The sequence below is a fragment of the Carya illinoinensis genome, chromosome 12 (assembly GCF_018687715.1).
Source record: "Carya illinoinensis cultivar Pawnee chromosome 12, C.illinoinensisPawnee_v1, whole genome shotgun sequence".
Classification (NCBI taxonomy): Eukaryota; Viridiplantae; Streptophyta; class Magnoliopsida; order Fagales; family Juglandaceae; genus Carya; species Carya illinoinensis.
In genome coordinates, this window is record NC_056763.1 from 344,990 (window position 1) to 364,439 (window position 19,450).

At 38.1% G+C, this 19,450-nt stretch overlaps 1 protein-coding gene across 1 annotated transcript; it reads right to left on the reverse strand.

The window, feature by feature from the left end:
• Window positions 1-333: 333 nt before the first annotated feature.
• LOC122289082 lies at window positions 334-2,147 on the reverse strand. The gene is made up of 4 exons (XM_043096004.1): window positions 1,761-2,147; window positions 1,626-1,684; window positions 685-802; window positions 334-567 (listed from the first exon to the last, which is right to left on the reverse strand). Exons 1-4 carry the CDS (start codon window positions 2,006-2,008, stop codon window positions 486-488), a joined length of 507 nt encoding a protein of 168 aa, XP_042951938.1. The 5' UTR covers window positions 2,009-2,147; the 3' UTR covers window positions 334-485.
• Window positions 2,148-19,450: the final 17,303 nt, after the last annotated feature.

Below are 19,450 nucleotides of genomic sequence, written 5' to 3' on the forward strand. Positions count from 1 at the left end.
TCTCTAATCAAGGATCAAGTGAATGTGACAGTTCCTTTCAGCCAGTCCAGACCAACACATTGCAATAAACCCCTTCTGTAGCTTCTACCTACAGCTTTATAGTTTGTTCATCAAACTATTTAAAAACCGTCACCAAGTGGTCTTCCTTTGTGAAAAATAGGTAGGAGCTAATCTTTTGACTTTAATCACTTATTTTTTTCTCTCTTTTTTGTGTTGTAATGTGTTAGTTTTGGGAACACTGTAGAGGACTCCTATCCTATTGAACTTGTATTTTGTATCCTCTAGTTTATCTATAAATGTCTTATTTTGCGAAGGAAATAAAAATAAAAAAAATAAAAAGGACAAACTTCAATGGATTTATATGTATGCTAAAAATGGTGGGGAAACTGCTCCAAGCTATTCGAATGGAAAATACGAACTATAAGAAATAGAATGTAAATACAGGGATCATTCTGTCCACGTCCACCCTCGTGGCAGTCGAACTATTAACCTAAGCTATTATTCAGGTAGAAGTATAATCCCGCTAGTGCCACAACTCCCACCACAACTGCGATTGGGAGCGCCCTCCTGTTGCAATCCCCAAAGGTAATATAGTAAGGGACTGTTTGAACTAAGAAAAGGGAGAAAAAAGAGAAAAGAAGGGCAAATCTCTTTTCTTCTGAAATAAGAAAGGTTTATGCTTACCCAATTGCTTCGTCTCTCTGAATTTGCGCTTTCCGTGCCTTGCGAGCTTCACTTTCATTAGCATTTTTCGCAACAGCAGGTTCATAAGCCCTAAATCTTCGCTTAGGAGCACCACAGACTGCACAGCACAATTGAGAGTTACCATTACGTAGCAGTATCATAAACACATCCCACGATCAACAGTTTCATAACTCTTTGATCCTATTTTATTAGTTCCAGTCCTTTTTCAATGCTGAATCAATTAGCTGACAGTTAAAAAAAAAAGACCAATTAAATTCATTATTCTCATGATAAAAAATGATGTTTTCTATCATAAATCTTATTAGGCTAATCACGTACATGTTATGTTATACGTTTTAGGTGGTGATATTTAAATACTCGACACATTAAACCATTCAAAACATCACACCTAGTGTTGCTGAAAGTGTTAGCCTTATTTTAAGGCAAATGTTGTCTAGAGTCTAGGCATAAAGCACAAATTAAGTGCAAGCCCTGCAAGGTGCACCGCTAAAGTGAAACGGGTTCAATTGAGATAAGATAAGATGTTTTATTAAAAGTTGAATAAAATATTATTATAATATAATATTTTAATATTAATTTTGTTTTAAAATTAAAATAAATTAAATTATTTTTTATATTTTGTGTATAAATTTTAAAAAAATTATAACTATTATATAAGATGAGATGATTTAATTTTGTATAACTATACGCCTAAAATAATATGCAGTTCAACAGAAAATTTAATCGCTAAGCATTTTCTATATTTGGGTGTTTTAAAATCATCACAAAACCGAAGACAGAAAGAATATCCTAGAAGTTAATAATGATGAACGTAGCTTCCTTTTCCAAAGCATTGAGCAGGTCCATTCCCCATATGTGTTGAATGGTAACTGCGTAAAGGAGAAATATTGAAACAGAGGAGAAGGTTGAAGGTGATTTACCAGGACAAAAGTACTTATCAGGTACTTTCTCGAAGGGAGTTCTCTCATTGTAAATATAGCTGCGTCAACAAAGGTTGGAATGCGGTTAAGCCAAACAAAACAAAACCCAAGTTAAAACGAAGAAGAAAAGGGTACCCGCAATCGCGACAAATATAGGCTTGCTTGGAGGCGACACGCATAGAGAATCTGGGTGCAGCAGACGCAGGAATCCGTTGTTGAGGAGAAAGCAAGAGGTTAAGTGAAGGAGAGAAAAAGGATGACTTTAGAACGAACAGATCGGACGGTCGTCGCAGACCGGCATTGTCGATTTTGGCCAGAGTAGACGTTGTCGGTAAAGACTTGATGGTGTGAGATCTTGAGGGTGCCTTCAGCTGCATGGTCATTTTCTAGAGCCTTCTCTTCTCCTCTTTCAGTTGCTCTCAAATATTTCGAACTGTAGAAGACTGGAAGTAGAAAAGCTGAGAAGGGAAAAGAAGATAACCGTTCTTCCAGAGCATACGTGGAAGCGTGGCTTTCATACATCCGACACAAACGCCTGTTTAGGCACTTTTGGTGATTCTCTTATCTTCTACAGTTTTCCAAATCCTTAGAGCACTAGTAATGGATTTAATAAAATTAAATTTTAGCTAAAAAATAATTAAAGTGTAAAATAAAATGTTACAATAAGTTCAATAAATAAATAGTAAATTTAATCTTTAGTTATATGGCTAGCTAAATTTATTGAATGAAAGAGACTAGCCATAGTTCAAAATCAATATTTTAATAGAATAGTAAAAGATTTATTGAGCTTATTATTTGGTGTTGTAAAAAATGACTAGCTAAAATTTATAAAAGTGAAGTATTTAACTAAATTTTAGTTAAAGTTTGTTGAGGCCACTACTAATGCTCTTAGAGCATTAGTATTGGACTCATCAAATTTATTTTTAAAATTTGATGAAAAGTATACATTTTTTATAAATCTAAAACCTTCATATCTATAATTTCACATTAGATTAGTCATTAGATTCATGAAAATAATAATATAATATTATATTTTTAATAATAATATTATTTTTTCTCATAATAATAAAAGAGCTTTTTCAATGTTCTAAAATTTGGCTAAAAATTAAAATTTTAGTTAAAATTAAAGTCATTAAAGATATTAATTTATATTAAATTATCTATCATAAAATTAAAATAATAATATAATATTATGTATTTTAATAATAATTTTTTATATTTTACAAATACACTCTATATATTAATTAATAATTTAATTTTACATAAAATTAATGTTTCCCAACTATTTTTTATATCAACCCAACATAATATAGTTTTGTTTACTAAAAATTTTTCCTGAAAAATCTAGATATAATATTGTCTTGTTTACTAATAAAAGTTTTAAAAATAATTTAATAAAGTTTTGTTGATTATTTGTGAATAAAATATGGGTTTGATAGGTAAATATTGATTCTCCAATTTTGAAAATTTCTTTAGAGTTACTATAACTAAAAGTCTAAGCTAACTGTTTTTAGCTAATCCAATGCAGGCCATTTACACAAAACCTAGCTATATTTTAGATTTCACTAACATTAGCATTGGCTTTATCAAAGTCATTTCTAAAATTTAGCTAAAAGTACATGTTTTTCATAAATTCAAAACCATTCAAGCCAAAGCCCTACACTGGATTAGTCAAAATAATAATAAAATATTTTTTTAATAATATTATTTATAAGTTTTTTTTTTCATATTTTGCAACTATTCTAATCATATGTTTTCCATTAACTTTTTTCATACTTAAATTATTATTATACTTGAATTCAGTATAATATTTTTACTATATTATACAAGACCAAGTATAATATAGAAGCATATCTTAATCTATCGAAGCAGTTATGAGCAGTTGAATCTGATATTTTAGAATAAAAAATCACTTTTGAAGATGAATAGAGTACACCTTCAAATGTGATATCCCATTTTTACGTGTATTTTTATTAAAAGAAGTTTTTAAATTAATTAAAATATTGGTTCTTTTATTTTAAATTTATTGAATTTTAATTGGATTTATTTAGTTGTGAAATTTATTTTGAGGTGCTTTCTTAATATTAATTATTGTTTTGTGTTTAAATTGCTGTTTAATTTAATTTAGTTTATTTTTTGATTTAAAATTTTGTTGTTAGTTTTTACTAGTTAATTATTATATTTTAGCAAGGTTTTGTGTTTAAATTATTTTATTCAATCTATAGTTTTTTAAATTATTTTTGTTAGATCAGTTTCCTGACCCAAGATGTGAGGACTGGACCTTATTTTTTTTCCCCGATAATTTCTTTTCTCTTTCTCTTTTTCTTCTTCCTCTTTCTTTTTCATTTTTCTTTCTTTTTCCCTCATTTTTCTCCTGGTTTCTCTCTCCTCTCCCGCGCGGCACACCCCTTCTCTTTCAGTTGGAATTTTCGTTCCACCACTGAGCCACCACTCGCCGGACGTGACCTGCACCGCCCCTCTCTTCTTCTTCCCCTCCGGCCGATGCACTTCCCCACCAAATCTCAGCCACATCCGAGTCGTCGTTAAGCTTCACGCACCACTCTAAGCCGCGACATTCTTGAGCTCCAGTGCCACCGTCGTTCCACCTCCGGTCACCACTTCATCATTGACCTTTTGTCGATCTAACCCACCCATTTGCAGCTCCGATCCGTCGCCGGAGCAACCCCTACGAGCTCAACTCCGTTTTGGCCATTTTTTACTTCCATCGCCATTTTCGCCGCCACCCAAGGCCAACTCTCACTTCTACTAACTTCATAAACACCTCTAAGCCATTCCTTTTCAATCCCAAGCCTTGGTTCATCCCCATTCAAAAGTGGGTATTTTTACAACCCACGACCACAGTATTTTTACGTTGTTATGTTGTTTTTTCTCCCCCTTTTGTAGCTCGTTGATCCTCCAAAAATTATTTTATAGTACTGTAAGTATTTTCCAAACTTCCTTTTAGATTTAAATATATTTTTTCTTTAACAATAAATTATGATTGGTTGGTTATGCTGGACTGAGTTCGAGGAGTCGGGGGTAGGATGGATTGGAGGACGAAGTTATTTGTATGTTGGTTGATATTGAGAATTGTTGGATATATTTATGTCTTGTTATTTGCATTGTATAGTGCATGCATGTACATGTGTTGAAAAAGGAAAAACTGGATTTTCGTCTAATTGCATGCATGTTCATGTGTTGGAACTTGAAAACTAGGTTTTCAAGCAAGAAATGATTTTTGGGTGTATTTGATTAATTGGATTGATTGGTTTGAGTCATAGGTACTAGAGGGATGGTGGTAAAGTCCTGTGATGACCCGTTTTTACGTGTATTTTCACTGAAAGAGTTTTTTTTAATTTAATTATATATTAGTTCTTTTATTTTAAATTATTGTATTTTAAATTGGTTCTAATTTATTTGATGCGGTGTTTAATTTATTTAGTCGTTTTACGGTTTTTAAAATCGTTTTCGGCGGATCAGTTTTTAGTTTCCGGAATGAGGACTGGACCTCATTTCTTTTCCCTCATCTTTTCTTTTTCTTTTCTCTTTTTTTTTTTCTTTTCTCTTTTCCTTCTTTTTCTTTCTTTTCTTCTTCTTTCTTCTTCCTTCTCTCCCGCGTACACCGAACAGCTCTCCCTCTCCTTCCCGTCGCCGCTTGTTGACCAGCCCAGACCGCTCGCCGGCAGCGTGGCCTACACCACCCACCCACTTTTCTTCCCCTCCCACCGGTGAACATCCCCACCAAGTTTCACCTCCAAGCGAGCCACCGTTAGCCGCCACGAGCTCCTCCAAGCCACACGGTTTTTGAGCTTTTCCAGCGCCGTTGCTCCACCTCCGGCCACCATCTCTTCACAGCTTCTTCCCCTACCTCTTGCCGATCTAACCCACCCATTTTCGGTCTCGATCCGTTGCTGGAGAAGCTCCCACAAGTTCAACTCCGTTCAGCCCATTTTTGGCCTTCCACCGCCGTTTCCACCCCCACCCACGGCCAAAACTCACTTCGTTTAAGTTCATAAATATCTCAAGAACATTCCCTATCAATTTCGTGTCTTAGTTTTTCCCCGTTCGAAAGTGAAAAATTTATTACCCACGGCCGCAGTGTAAAATACACTGTTACCTTGCTTTTCCTCCGCAATTTGCAACGCCGTGAGCTTTCAAAAAATACCGTATAGCGCTGTAAGTATTTTTCAAACTCTACTTTTAGAATTAAATATATTTTACTCTTACAATAATTATTTATCTGCTGGTTGGTTGATTTCGGACTGAGTCCGAGGAGTTCGGGGGTCGGATGAATTGAGGACGGAGTTGCTTGGATTGTTGATTTGTGATTGGGTTGTTGTTTTGTGCCTCGATGTTGCATTTATATGGTGCATGCACGTGCATTTTATTTAATTGAGAAAAATCATGTTTTATTGGCATAAATGGATTTTTAGGTGCGTGTGTTTCACGACCCCAAGCCGAGATAGGGTATTATCTCGGTGGAGCTCCTCTGTTCACTCGGGAGCGTAATATACTGAGTAATGTCCCTTGAATTTTCGCTGGGCGACAACGGGAGCGGGAGGGATGGTAACGCTCTACGTACCGACTCCGTGGCCCTTCGCTGGCGAGGGCTAGAGGATGCTTGGCTACAAACACGCAGGGCGCAGAACTGGACATCGCTCGTTTAGGTGTCACACGCGTAGTCGTTACCTGCGGTGCGTCACAAGAGCCAGGGTGTGCGGATGACCCCTAAGAGAGGTCATGGTGCATACGGATTAATTGGTTAATGGTTTGAGTTGGATATGGGCCAAATGAGACTTTTGGCGTGAGTTGGAAAGTAATATGTTTTTGAGCCAAATGGGTTTTTGGCGTGCGTGGAAAAATATGATTTTACGGGTCATGTGCATTGGCTTTTCTTTCATGCATATTGTTTAAGTTTTATATGTTTTTATCTAGTGGTGGTTAGATTTTACTTACCTGCGGCACCATTTTTGGTACTGTAGATTTTAGTGTAGAGTTCGAGGAGGAGGAGGAGGCTGAGCCCTCGAGGATGCAGCCTCGCCAGAGTTCTGAGTTGGAGTTAATGTCTTGTTATTTGGCTTTGAAACTATATTTGTAGTTTGTAATATTTTATTATGTATGATTTGAACAGCTTTATATTAAACTAAGAAAAATTCTGGTACTTAGTTATGACTTTCGTTATCCGCTGAGTGTTTCTTCATGCACATTTGTTGCTTTTACACACACTTGACACTCGTCGATAGGGTGGTGACCTATGATGTCACCATCCGGACGTCTCGATTTCCCCGTGTCTGTGTGTGGGGATTTAGGAGTATCACAGGTGGTATCAGAATGGTTTGGCTCTAACTAAAACCACATGTCCCGTAGGTAGTACCAGAATGTTTTTAAAGTTGTGTTTTAAAATTTATTTTAAGTAAAGTTGTTATTTGATTTGTTTTATTTGTTTTGAATTTATTTGAGCTAGTTTGCTTGTATTTGTTTATTTAGTTATTTTATTGCATGCTGGTTTCTTTTTGTTTCTTGTTATGTGGTTTGATTTGGGTTCAACGAATTTTAAGGATATGTTTAAGGGAATTTTATTTAAGGTTTGGAGTCTTTTGCTGCTGTGACCTGGCAGCGCTTTAAGAAAGAATTTAATGATCACTTCTTTCCCGCTTCCGTGAGGCGGCAAAAAGTAAGAGAGTTCTCAACTTTGGTCCAAGGGAGCATGACCGTGGAACAGTATGCCCTGAGATTTATAGAACTTGGGCGATTTGCTCCCCACCTCATCGCCTCGGAGGAGATGCAGGCCGAGCGTTTTCAGGAGGGTCTACGTCCTGATATACGCCGAATGATGGTCAGCCACCGGATATCCACTTTTCAGGATTTAGTGGATGTGGCCACTCTTGTAAAGCGAGAGAATAATTTGAGTATGGGCTCCCTTCCAGGACATAAGATGCGGAGTTTTTTTGGTGAAGGAAGTAGTTCGGGTTTGCCTCAGAAATTTGTTCAGCGGATCGGGACTCGACCACAAGCGTCCTCAGGTGTACGTATGGGAGGAAGGGTGCCAATTTACGGAATTTGTAATAGAACTCATGAGGGTGAGTGTCGGCTAAGTGGTGGAACCCATTGTTACCGATCTGGCCAAGTGGGACATTTTGCTCTTGAGTGCCCTAGTCGAGTTCAAGAAAGCCGTGGAGCTCATCGCAGTGGTAGAACTAACCAGAGGCAATTAGTTCGGGCTCAAATGTACGCAGTGACTCTTGGTACCATTGGAGGCGAGGTTACGGAGACTCAGAATGCTGGAGTCATGGTAGGTATGGGTCTAATCTAATCTTTCATGATGAATGCCTTGTGTGGTTTGGTTTTTTTTTTTTTTTTTTTTTTTTTTTTTTTTTTTTTTTTTTTTTTTTTATCGAGACTTGGAGAGAATGGCATGATCTGGGTGATCTTTTAGGGAAGAAGAATAATTGAGTTCTTTGGTTCCGGAGTTTATGAAATGGTCTATAACGTAGTAGGTTGTAAGTTCAACAAATTTCAAGGATAGATTTTATGAAGTTTCAACAAAGTTTTGAAGTTTGGGGCCTTATAGATTTTAGGAAAATAAGTTTATGGTAATTAAGGTGTTAGGTTCGACAAGCTTTGGGGGGGAATAATTAAATTTTGAGTTTTAGATTTCGTAATTCGGATGAGTAATTTGGTGGCAATTGGGGCTTTAGATTTTACAAGCTTTTAAGGTTAATGTTTTAGATTAAAGCCACCAATCTTGAGAATTTCAGAAAATGATTTATTATCTATTAATGTTTTAGAATTTGAAAGATTTGGGAGTCGATTTTTCTATTATGGGATGTAAGTTCTTTGATCTTAGAAGTTCCGGAAGATGATTCTTATTTGATTTAAGGTTTTAGAATTGCAGAGTAGATGGACTGATTTATAATAAGAATTGAGTTCTTAGTTTTACAGACTTAGTGCTGTAGCTTGATCTACTATAGTGAGTGATTAGTTTGTAACCATTAAAATGGGGTTGATTAGAGTTGAGTTATTGATATGAAAATTTTTCTAGAGTAGATTTCTTTGAGGATTGGCGGTAATGATCTAGTTCGTGTAATTTTTTGAGGATTGAAGATATCGAGTTAGTTTAGAAAATAATTATTGTTAACTCGAGGTTGTAGTAGCAGATTTTAGGAAATGATTTTATCGATTCGAAAGATATAGGTCCATCAGGGTGTTGGAAATAGTAGATTTTGTGTTAGTATTGAACACGATTGAATTTGAGGCTATATGATCCGTAGACTTTTGGGAATGGATTCTTAGCAGGTTTAAGGTCATTCTCGGTACCAAACTTTAAGCAATGGCTAGTTGCTGATTTAAGGATATAAGTTGAGTAGATTCAGGAATGATTCTTGTTGAGTTGAGGATGTAAGTCCAGGTGATGGAAATGTGAAAATGAATCACTTGTACATTTGAATGATTTTTGTTGTTGGCTAAGAGTGCATAAGATCGATGAGTAGTAATGGTAAGTGCGTATGGATTTCGGGGAGTGCTGGTCCTAGTCTCATCTATTTTTGGCTTGGTAGGAGTTGAAGAGGAATCTGTGTGGTAATATTAAATTCAAGAGATTTTGGCTTTGAGTTGTTTGGTAAGTTGAACGGAATGTGCAGTCGAAGCGAGTTACCCATTGGGATGATGGTTTGAAACGACTGTTGTGTTTATCTTGAGAATTAATTGCGACTTGAAGTCATAGAAGTTTAAATTGGTGAGACTATACTTTTCTTTGGAGATCAAGTATCCAGTTGAGAGAATTGGGGATATGGTTATTTAACTTGAAAATGATCGTTAGGTCACCATGTGTGGTGTATGAAGTAATAAAGCAGTAGGATCCATGAGTGTTGTTTAATAGTTTTTGATGGATTGAAGATTTAAACAGTATGGCCTGTCTTGAGATTTATTTGTGAAGTGCTGTTGAAGGAATTAGTTGTGCTAAAATTAGAGTTTTTGAGAGTACAAGTAGGTGGGTGAGTTACCAAGAGCGTTTCGATTATGTCTAGGTGATGTCAATGGTAGTTTATAGTGAGTTAGATATTGCAAGATTTGATGTTATTCATAATATAGGTAATGAGTTTGAAGTATGGGATATCGGATAGAAGTTATAAGCGCTCTCGTTGGTTGGCCGGAAAGGACTTGGGTCTTTTGGAGATGTTCCTTATCTTTAGAAGAGACAGGTGTATTTTGGGATGATGTTATGTGTTTTCAAATTGGGGCCTGGAGGTTGATTAGTACTAGTTTCTGTCATTAATCAATGGATGTAATTTTGCGGAATGTTGATTTTCGTTTAGGACAGCGATGGCCAACTGAGGAATGAGTGGAGATTTGTGGTTTTTGGAGGTATGATTTTCTATGGAAAAGTGGTAAAGGTTTTCTTGTGATTAGGTGTGGATTGAGCTTATACTTCATGATATTAATTTTTGAGGATATAGCCTTTATGTATTTTGGTGAGTTATTAGAGTGCGCGTGAAAGTATGATTTTTGGAGATTCTTAGAAGTTCAAATTTTGTGTTGATTTTCAAGAATTAGTAGTGATTCAAAGTTTTAATGGGAGATTAATCATTTGGTCGTACAATTTGGTTTATAAATGGTTAACTTTGGAAGTGGCTATTAGGTTACCAAAATTGGAATGGGATGAAAGTTTGGAAGGTAAAGCAGAGACGTCATTGATATTAGTGATTTATGGTGTGAAGATAATAACCATTGGATTAGTTGGGAGTTGTCGATGATATGTATCTCTCAATCATGTTCAGAGTTGTATCTTGTATCTTTTTGGCGCTGGTGTTTGATCTTGCAAATTTCGAAGACGAAATTTGTTTTTAAGGTGGGAGGATGTGATGACACATTTTTACGTGTATTTTCACTGAAGGAGTTTCTTTAATTTAATTATATATTAGTTCTTTTATTTTAAATTATTGTATTTTAAATTGGTTTTAATTTATTTGATGCGGTGTTTAATTTATTTAGTCGTTTTACGGTTTTTAAAATCGTTTTCGGCGGATCAGTTTTTGGTTTCCGGAGTGAGGACTGGACCTCATTTCTTTTCCCTCATCTTTTCTTTTTCTTTTTTATGTTTTTTTTTTCTTTTTCTTTTTCCTTTTCCTTCTTTTTCTTTCTTTTCTTCTTCTTTCTTCTTCCTTCTCTCCCGCGTACGCCGAACAACTCTCCCTCTCCTTCCCGTTGCCGCCTGTTGACCAGCCCAGACCGCCACCGTCCGGCTGCTGTGTAGTACACCACCCCACCAAAATCTTCCCCTCCCACCAGTGATCATTCCCACCAATTTTCAGAGCCATCCGTCCAGCCGTTAGCTGCCACGCACGGTTGGAAGTCACGGCACCAGCCCACCTTTCCCTCTCTATCGCCGGTTGCTTTCTCAGCGCAGAACCGCCGCTCGCCGGTGGCGTGGCCTACACCACCCACCCAGTTTTCTTCCCCTTCCACCGGTGAACATCCCCACCAAGTTTCACCTCCAAGCGAGGCACCGTTAGCCGCCACTAGCTCCTCTAAGCCACACAGTTTTTGAGCTTTTCCGGCGCCGTTGCTCCACCTCCGGCCACCATCTCTTCACAACTTCTTCCCCTACCTCTTGTCGATCTAACCCACCCATTTTCGGCCTCGATCCGTTGCCGGAGCAGCTCCCATGAGCTCAACTCCGTTCAGCCCATTTTTGGCCTTCTACCGCCGTTTCCACCATCACCCATGACCAAAACTCACTTCCTTTAACTTCATAAATATCTCAAGACCATTCCCTATCAATTTTGTGTCTTAGTTTGTCCCCGTTCGAAAGTGGGTAATTTATTACCCACGGTCATAGTGTAAAATACACTGTTACGTTGCTTTTCCTCCGCAGTTTGCAAAACTGCGAACTTTCAAAAAATACCGTATAGCGCTGTAAGTATTTTTCAAACTCTACTTTTAGATTTAAATATATTTTACTCTTACAATAATTATTTATCTGCTGGTTGGTTGATTCCGGACTGAGTCCGAGGAGTTCGGGGGTCGGATGGATTGAGGACGGAGTTGTTTGGATTGTTGATTTGTGATTGGGTTGTTGTTTTGTGCTTTGATGTTGCATTTACATGGTGCATGCACGTGTATTTTATTTAATTGAGAAAAATCTTGTTTTATTGGCATAAATAGATTTTCAGGTGCGTGTGTTTCACGACCCCAAGCTGAGATGGGGTATTATCTCGGTGGAGCTCCTCTGTTCACTCGGAAGCGTAATATACTGAGTGATGTCCCCTGAGTTGTCGCTGGGCGACAACGGGAGCGGGCGGGTTGGTAACGCTCTACGTACCGACTCCGTGGCCCTTCGCTGACAAGGGCTAGAGGATGCTTGGCTACGAACGCGCGGGGAGCGGAACTGGGCATGGGTCGTTTAGGTGTCACACGCGTGGTCGTTACCTGCGGTGTGTCACAACAGCCAGGGTGTGCGGATGACCCCTAAGGGAGGTCATAGTGCATACGGATTAATTGGTTAATGGTTTGAGTTAGATATGGGCCAAATGAGACTTTTGGCGTGAGTTGGAAAGTAATATGTTTTTGAGCCAAATGGATTTTTGGCGTGCGTGGAAAAATATGGTTTTACGGGTCATGTACATTGGCTTTTCTTTCATGCATGTTGTTTGAGTTTTATATGTTTTTATCTAATTGTTTGGATTTTACTTACCTGCTGCACCATTTTTGGTACCGTAGATTTTGGTGCAGAGTTCGAGGAGGAGGAGGAGGCTGAGCCCGAAGATGCGGCTCCGCTGGAGTTCTGAGTTGGAGTTAATGTCTTGTTATTTGGCTTTGAAACTATATTTGTAGTTTGTAATATTTTATTATGTATGATTTGAACAGCTTTGTATTAAACTAAGAAAAATTCTAGTACTTAGTTATGACTTTCGTTATCCGCTGCGTGTTTGTTCGTGCACATTTGTTGCTTTTACACACACTTGGCACTCGTCGATAGGGTGGTGACCTGTGATGTCACCATTCGGACATCTTGATTTCTCCGTGTCCGTGCGTGGGGATTTAGGGGCGTCACAAGTCCCGCCTGCAATTCTTACCTACAGTGCACGCGACGTAGGGATGGTGGTAGAGTCCCGCCTGCGCTTCCCGCCTACAAACGAACTTGTAGGGATGGTGGTAAGAAAAGACAGTGGTAGAGTCTCGCCTGCAATTCCCACCTACGGTGCAAGCTTAGGGATGATGGTAGAGTCTTGCTTGTGATTCCAGCCTACAGTACTCTGATGGTTTGGTTAATGAGCTATTTTCCCATGAGATTGGATTTTTGGGCCATTATCTGGGATAATGCCAATGAAATGTTTTAAAAAAAATGTTTTGGGCTAAAATGGGATTTTGGCGTGTATGGAAAAATGAGAATTTTCAGGACATATGCATATGACATCATGTTCATGCATTTGATTATTGCATGAATATATTTTTATCTTGAGATTTGTTTGGTTTGTTACTTAGCTGCGGTACCGTCTTTGATAACGTAGATTTTGATGCAGAGGATGAGGAGGCTGAGCCCGAGGAGGTGGCTTCGCCAGAGGAGTGATCGGGGATCACTTGTGGATTGTGGTTTATTTTCCTATTTTTGATTGGTATTTTATTTTTACTGGTTATTTGTAATATTATTAGTACGCTTATTTTTAAGCGAGTTTGTATTTAAACAAAATTCTGATACTTAGTTGAAAGACTCTTTATTGCCGCTGTGTTATTTTTATGTACACGTGTTGCATGTATACACTTGGCACTTGACAATAGGATGTGTGACTTGTGTTGTCATCATCCCGACGCCTCGATTTCCACGTGTCCTTATGTGGGAGTGGGGGCGTCACATCAAATATGAAGAAACACTTAGAAATAGCTCATATTTGAAACCACTAGTATTTGACTACTCCAATATAGATGATTCCTCGTTCCATTCTATTTCTTCAAATTTTGAAGAAAAACTTGCGTTTGACTAAGTCAATACTAGTGCTTTTAGGCTCGATTTGGATTGAGAATAGGTCTTAACCCATCTCATTTCATCTTATCATTACAATTTTTATAAATTTTCATACAAAATATAATAAATGATTCAATTTTTTCAAATCCTAAAATAATAATAATATTAAAAAAATAATATTCTAACAATAATTTATTCAACTTTCAACTTTCTTCTCAACTCACTGTCCAAACCTAACCTTAATTTTGATAACTGTACTTACAGTCCACAAACTTTGTCCCCGCATACTCCTCTTCATGTCGCTTGTCCATGTCAACCTAAGTTGAATGACCAAGAAGCCCATGCCTTGTGATGACCAAAAAACCACTTCTCATGCTTGGTTTTGGACATTCAAGCTTGAATTTCGATTTCTCGCTACCCAAGCCACTAATTGAGTTGAAATATTGCATATTTTATACATTTAGAACTAACATATTTTAATCATTTAATGACAGTATTATTGATTTTAAATGAAAAAATAGTTAATAGGCATAAATTTGAGTTATGATTTAAATTGATTAATATAATGATTTATGCTTAATTTTATAACCTATGATTTAATTGGACAATATTTCCTCACATAAAAACATATGCAAAATACATTTATAATATTTCTTTCTTTTCAATTTATTTCGATTTTTCTACTGTGTTATTTTTAGGTTTCTAAATAAATAAGATGCTCGTTGGACGCAACACCTTGCTTTTGGAGACAACGGGACCACATGCAACATGGCTGTAGCGGTAAAGCCACTTTTATGGACTTTTATGGGTCAAAAATGGTGGCTAGTTGAGCTTGCATTCACACTTGCTTCTGCCATCTTCCACTTGCTTCCGCCATCTTCCACTTGCTTCCGCTATCTTCCACCGCCACCTTTATGGGTCAAAAATGGTGGCTAGTTGACAACCTACATCAAGCTTGCGTTCACATTTGCTTTCGCCATCTTCCACCTCCTTTAACTTCTATAAATACATGTTTTTGCTTTTAGAAACCTATCCCATTTTGAAAGAAAAATTTAGAGAAAGAGAGAGAGTTTTAGAGAGAAAAATAGTGAGGTTTCTCCTATATATTGTCTCTCCTTTTATAAGAAAGAGTGAGTTTTCTCCTTTTATAAGAGAGGGTATTGTCAATTGTGTTCTCCTTATTCAAGAGAGAAATTCTTGTAATCCTTTTGCTATAAGTGAAATTCTTCTACAATTGGAGTTCCTTATTATTTCTTTTATTCTTTCTCATTTCTACTTCAGTTGTAATTGTATGCCCCGTACCACAACGTCCTAATAGTGGTATCAAAGCATCAGGTTTATAGCCGGTTTTCGTGCTATAGTTAGATCCAGTTAGTGGAAAGGAGGCATCTTCAATAATGGCGACGAAGTACGAAATAGAGAAGTTCAATGGGAGTAATTTCTCATTGTGGAAAATGAGAATAAAAGCAATTTTAAGGAAAGATAATTGCTTGACGGCAATTGGAGATAGGCCCGATGAGATCACTGACGACGGCAAGTGGAGCGAGATGGATGACAATGCTATTGCTAATCTGCACCTAGCACTAGCTGATGGAGTATTGTCAAGTGTGGCGGAGAAAAAGACAGCAAAAGAGATATGGGATACTCTGACAAAATTGTACGAGGCCAAATCACTACACAACAAATTTTCTTGAGAAGAAAACTCTACACCCTTCGGATGATGGAGTCAACTATGGTGACAGACCACATCAACACCCTCAACACTTTATTTTCACAGCTCACAGCAATGGGGCATAACATAGAGACGGGTGAACGTGCTGAAATTCTATTTCAAAGTCTACCTGATTCGTATGATCAACTCATCATCAACTTAACCAACAACATTGAAGTTCTAGTCTTCGATGATATTGCAGCTGCGGTTCTTGAAGAAGAAAGTCGGCGCAAAAGCAAAGAAGATAGACCAGGAGGTTCACAACAAGCCGAAGCTTTAGTAATGACGAGAGGGAGATCAACGGAACGTGGCCCCAGTGGGAGTCAAAATCAGAGTAGATCAAAATCCAGAAGTAAGAAGAATGTCAAGTGTCATCACTGTGGCAAGAAAGGGCACTACAAAAGGGAGTGTTGGCATCTCAAGAAGAACGAAGAAGTCAAAGGAAAAGGCCCTGAGTTGTCAAAAGCTCAGGGTTGTGTAGCAAGCACCTCAGATGATGGTGAAATTTTATACAGTGAGGCAACAACAGTTACTGAAGGTAGAAGAAGATTCGCTGATGTCTGGCTTATTGACTCAGGAGCAACATGGCATATGACTCCCCGGAGAGAATGGTTCCATCAATATGAACCTATCTCAGGAGGATCTGTGTTCATGGGAGACGATCATGCCTTGGAGATTGCTGGTATTGGTACCATCAAATTGAAGATGTGTGACGGTACAGTTCGCACCATTCAGGAGGTACGACATGTGAAAAGCCTGAAGAAAAATCTATTGTCTTTAGGACAATTAGATAATAGTGGGTGTAAAACCCATATTCAAGATGGGATCATGAAAATAGTTAAAGGCGCGCTTGTAATGATGAAAGCGGAAAAGATAGCTGCAAATTTGTACATGCTTAAAGGAGAAACACAACAAGAAGGAGAAGCATCCACTGCGCTGGCAAGTTCGGCAGAAGAATTAACAATGATGTGGCACCGTAAGCTTGGCCACATGTCGGAACGAGGTTTGAAGATTCTTGCTGAACAAAAGCTTCTTCCAGGGCTCAAAAAGGTTTCATTACCCTTTTGTGAGTATTGTGTTACTAGTAAGCAGCACAGATTGAAATTCAATAGTTCCTCTGCTAGAAGTAAAGCTATCTTAGAACTAATCCATTCTGATGTTTGGCAAGCACCAGTTTTGTCCCTAGGAGGAGCAAAATACTTTGTGTCATTTATTGACGATTACTCCAGGAGATGTTGGGTGTATCCAATAAAAACTAAAGCAGATGTATTTCCAGTTTTCAAAATATTCAAAGCGCGGGTTGAGCTTGAATCTGAAAAGAAGATCAAGTGTTTAAGGACAGACAATGGAGGAGAATATACTGGTAGTGAATTTGATAGCTTCTGTCAACAAGAAGGTATCAAAAGGCAGCTCACGGTGGCATACACTCCACAACAAAATGGAATAGCAGAGCGGATGAACAGAACCTTGTTAGAACGAACAAGAGCGATGTTGAGAACTGCGGGAATGGCCAAGTCATTTTGGGCAGAAGCAGTCAAGACTGCCTGTTATGTGATCAATCGGTCACCATCAACCGCAATTGATCTGAAAACGCCGATGGAGATGTGGACTGATAAGCCAGCTGATTATTCTCACTTACATACATTTGGAAGTCCTGTTTATGTTATGTAAAACGCCCAAGAAACATCAAAGCTAGATCCAAAATCTAGAAAATGTATTTTCTTAAGGTATGCTGATGGAGTCAAGGGGTATCGCTTGTGGGATCCCACTGCCCGCAAGGTGCTAATCAGCAGAGATGTTGTATTTGTAGAAGATAAGGTACAAAAAAAAGAAAATGATAGTGCTTCAAAAGAGAAACCAGAGACTACTACAGTTCAAGTTGAAGAAAGACAAGAATTAGAAGTTCCAGATTCTTCTGAAGCAATATCAGAGCACGAAGAACAAGAACAAGCTGAGTGTGCAATTCCACAAGTTTGACGGTCAACTCGGGAGAGAAGAAAACCAACTTGGCACTCAGAGTACATCATGGAGGGAAATGTCGCATACTGTCTACTAACAGAAGATGGAGAACCGTCAAATTTCCATGAGGCTACAAATAGTCAAGAAGCTTCTCTGTGGATGGTTACAATGCAAGAAGAAATTGAAGCTCTCCATAAAAACAAAACATGGGATCTTGTACCACTACCACAAGGAAGGAAGGCCATCGGAAACAAATGGGTTTACAAGATCAAACGAAATGGCAATGATCAAGTGGAGCGGTATCGTGCTAGATTGGTGGTGAAAGGATTCGCTCAGAAAGAAGGCATAGACTTCAACGAAATATTCTCTCCTGTTGTTCGACTCTCAACGGTTCGAGCAGTCCTTGCGATGTGTGCTACATTTGACTTGTACTTAGAACAACTGGACGTGAAAACTGCATTTCTTCATGGAGAAATTGAAGAAGAAATTTACATGCTCCAACCAGAAGGTTTTGAAGAAAAAGAAAAAGAGAACTTGGTTTGCAGGTTGAACAAATCTCTATACGGTCTCAAACAGGCGCCGAGATGTTGGTATAAGAGATTTGATTCCTTTATCATGAGCCTTGGATACAACAGACATAGTTCAGATCCTTGTGTTTACTACAAGAGATTTGGTGATGGTAATTTCATTATTCTGTTGTTGTATGTTGACGACATGTTGGTAGCAGGCCCCAACAAAGATCGTATTACAGACTTAAAGGCACAGTTGGCTAGGGAGTTTGAAATGAAGGACTTGGGACCAGCAAACAAGATTCTAGGGATGCAAATTTACCGAGACAGAAATAATAGGAAGATATGGCTTTCTCAGAAAAATTATTTGAAGAAAATCTTGCGACGCTTCAACATGCAAGATTGTAAGCCAATTTCTACCCCTCTTCCTATTAATTTCAAGTTATCCTCAAGTATGAGTCCTAGCAATGAAGCAGAGAGGATGGAAATGTCTCGAGTACCGTATGCATTAGCAGTGGGTAGCTTAATGTTCGCTATGGTTTGTACAAGACCAGACATTGCACAATCAGTGGGAGTGGTTAGTCGATACATGGCGAATCCTGGTAAAGAGCATTGGAGTGCTGTAAAGAGGATCCTGAGGTATGTCAAGGGTACCTCAAATGTCGCATTATGTTATGAAGGATTAGACTTTACTGTCAGAGGCTATGTTGATTCAGATTATGCAGGTGATCTTGACAAGAGCAAGTCCACCTCAGGTTATGTGTTTACTCTTGCTGGAGGAGCTGTAAGCTGGGTTTCAAAATTGCAGTCTATCGTGGCTACTTCTACAACGGAGGCAGAATATGTCGCAGCTACACAAGCTAGCAAAGAGGCAATATGGTTGCAAATGCTACTGGAAGAGCTCGGACACGTACAAGAGAAGGTTGATTTATTTTGTGATAGTCAGAGCGCTTTGCATTTGGCAAAGAATCCAGCATTTCATTCAAGGACAAAGCACATACGAGTTCAGTATCACTTCGTTCGTGAGAAGGTGGAAGAATGAAGTGTGGATATACAAAAAATCCATACAAAAGACAACCTAGCAGATATATTAACAAAGCCAATTAATAATGACAAGTTTATCTGGTGTCGATCCTCCTTAGGCCTAGCAGATATGTAAGCGGCATAGAGATGGAAAGTGTAGAAAAGATAGAAGGATTACAAAAGTGACTTTAAGTGGGAGATATGTAGCGGTAAAGCCACTTTTATGGACTTTTATGGGTCAAAAATGGTGGCTAGTTGAGCTTGCATTCACACTTGCTTCCGCCATCTTCCACTTGCTTCCGCTATCTTCCATCGCCACCTTTATGGGTCAAAAATGGTGGCTAGTTGACAACCTACATCAAGCTTGCGTTCACATTTGCTTCCGCCATCTTCCAGTTGCTTCTGCCATCTTCCACCTCCTTTAACTCCTATAAATACATGTTTTTGCTTTTAGAAACCTATCCCATTTTGAAAGAAAAATTTAGAGAAAGAGAGAGAGTTTTAGAGAGAAAAATAGTGAGGTTTCTCCTATATATTGTCTCTCCTTTTATAAGAAAGAGTGAGTTTTCTCCTTTTATAAGAGAGGGTATTGTCAATTGTGCTCTCCTTATTCAAAAGAGAAATTCTTGTAATCCTTTTGCTATAAGTGAAATTCTTCTAC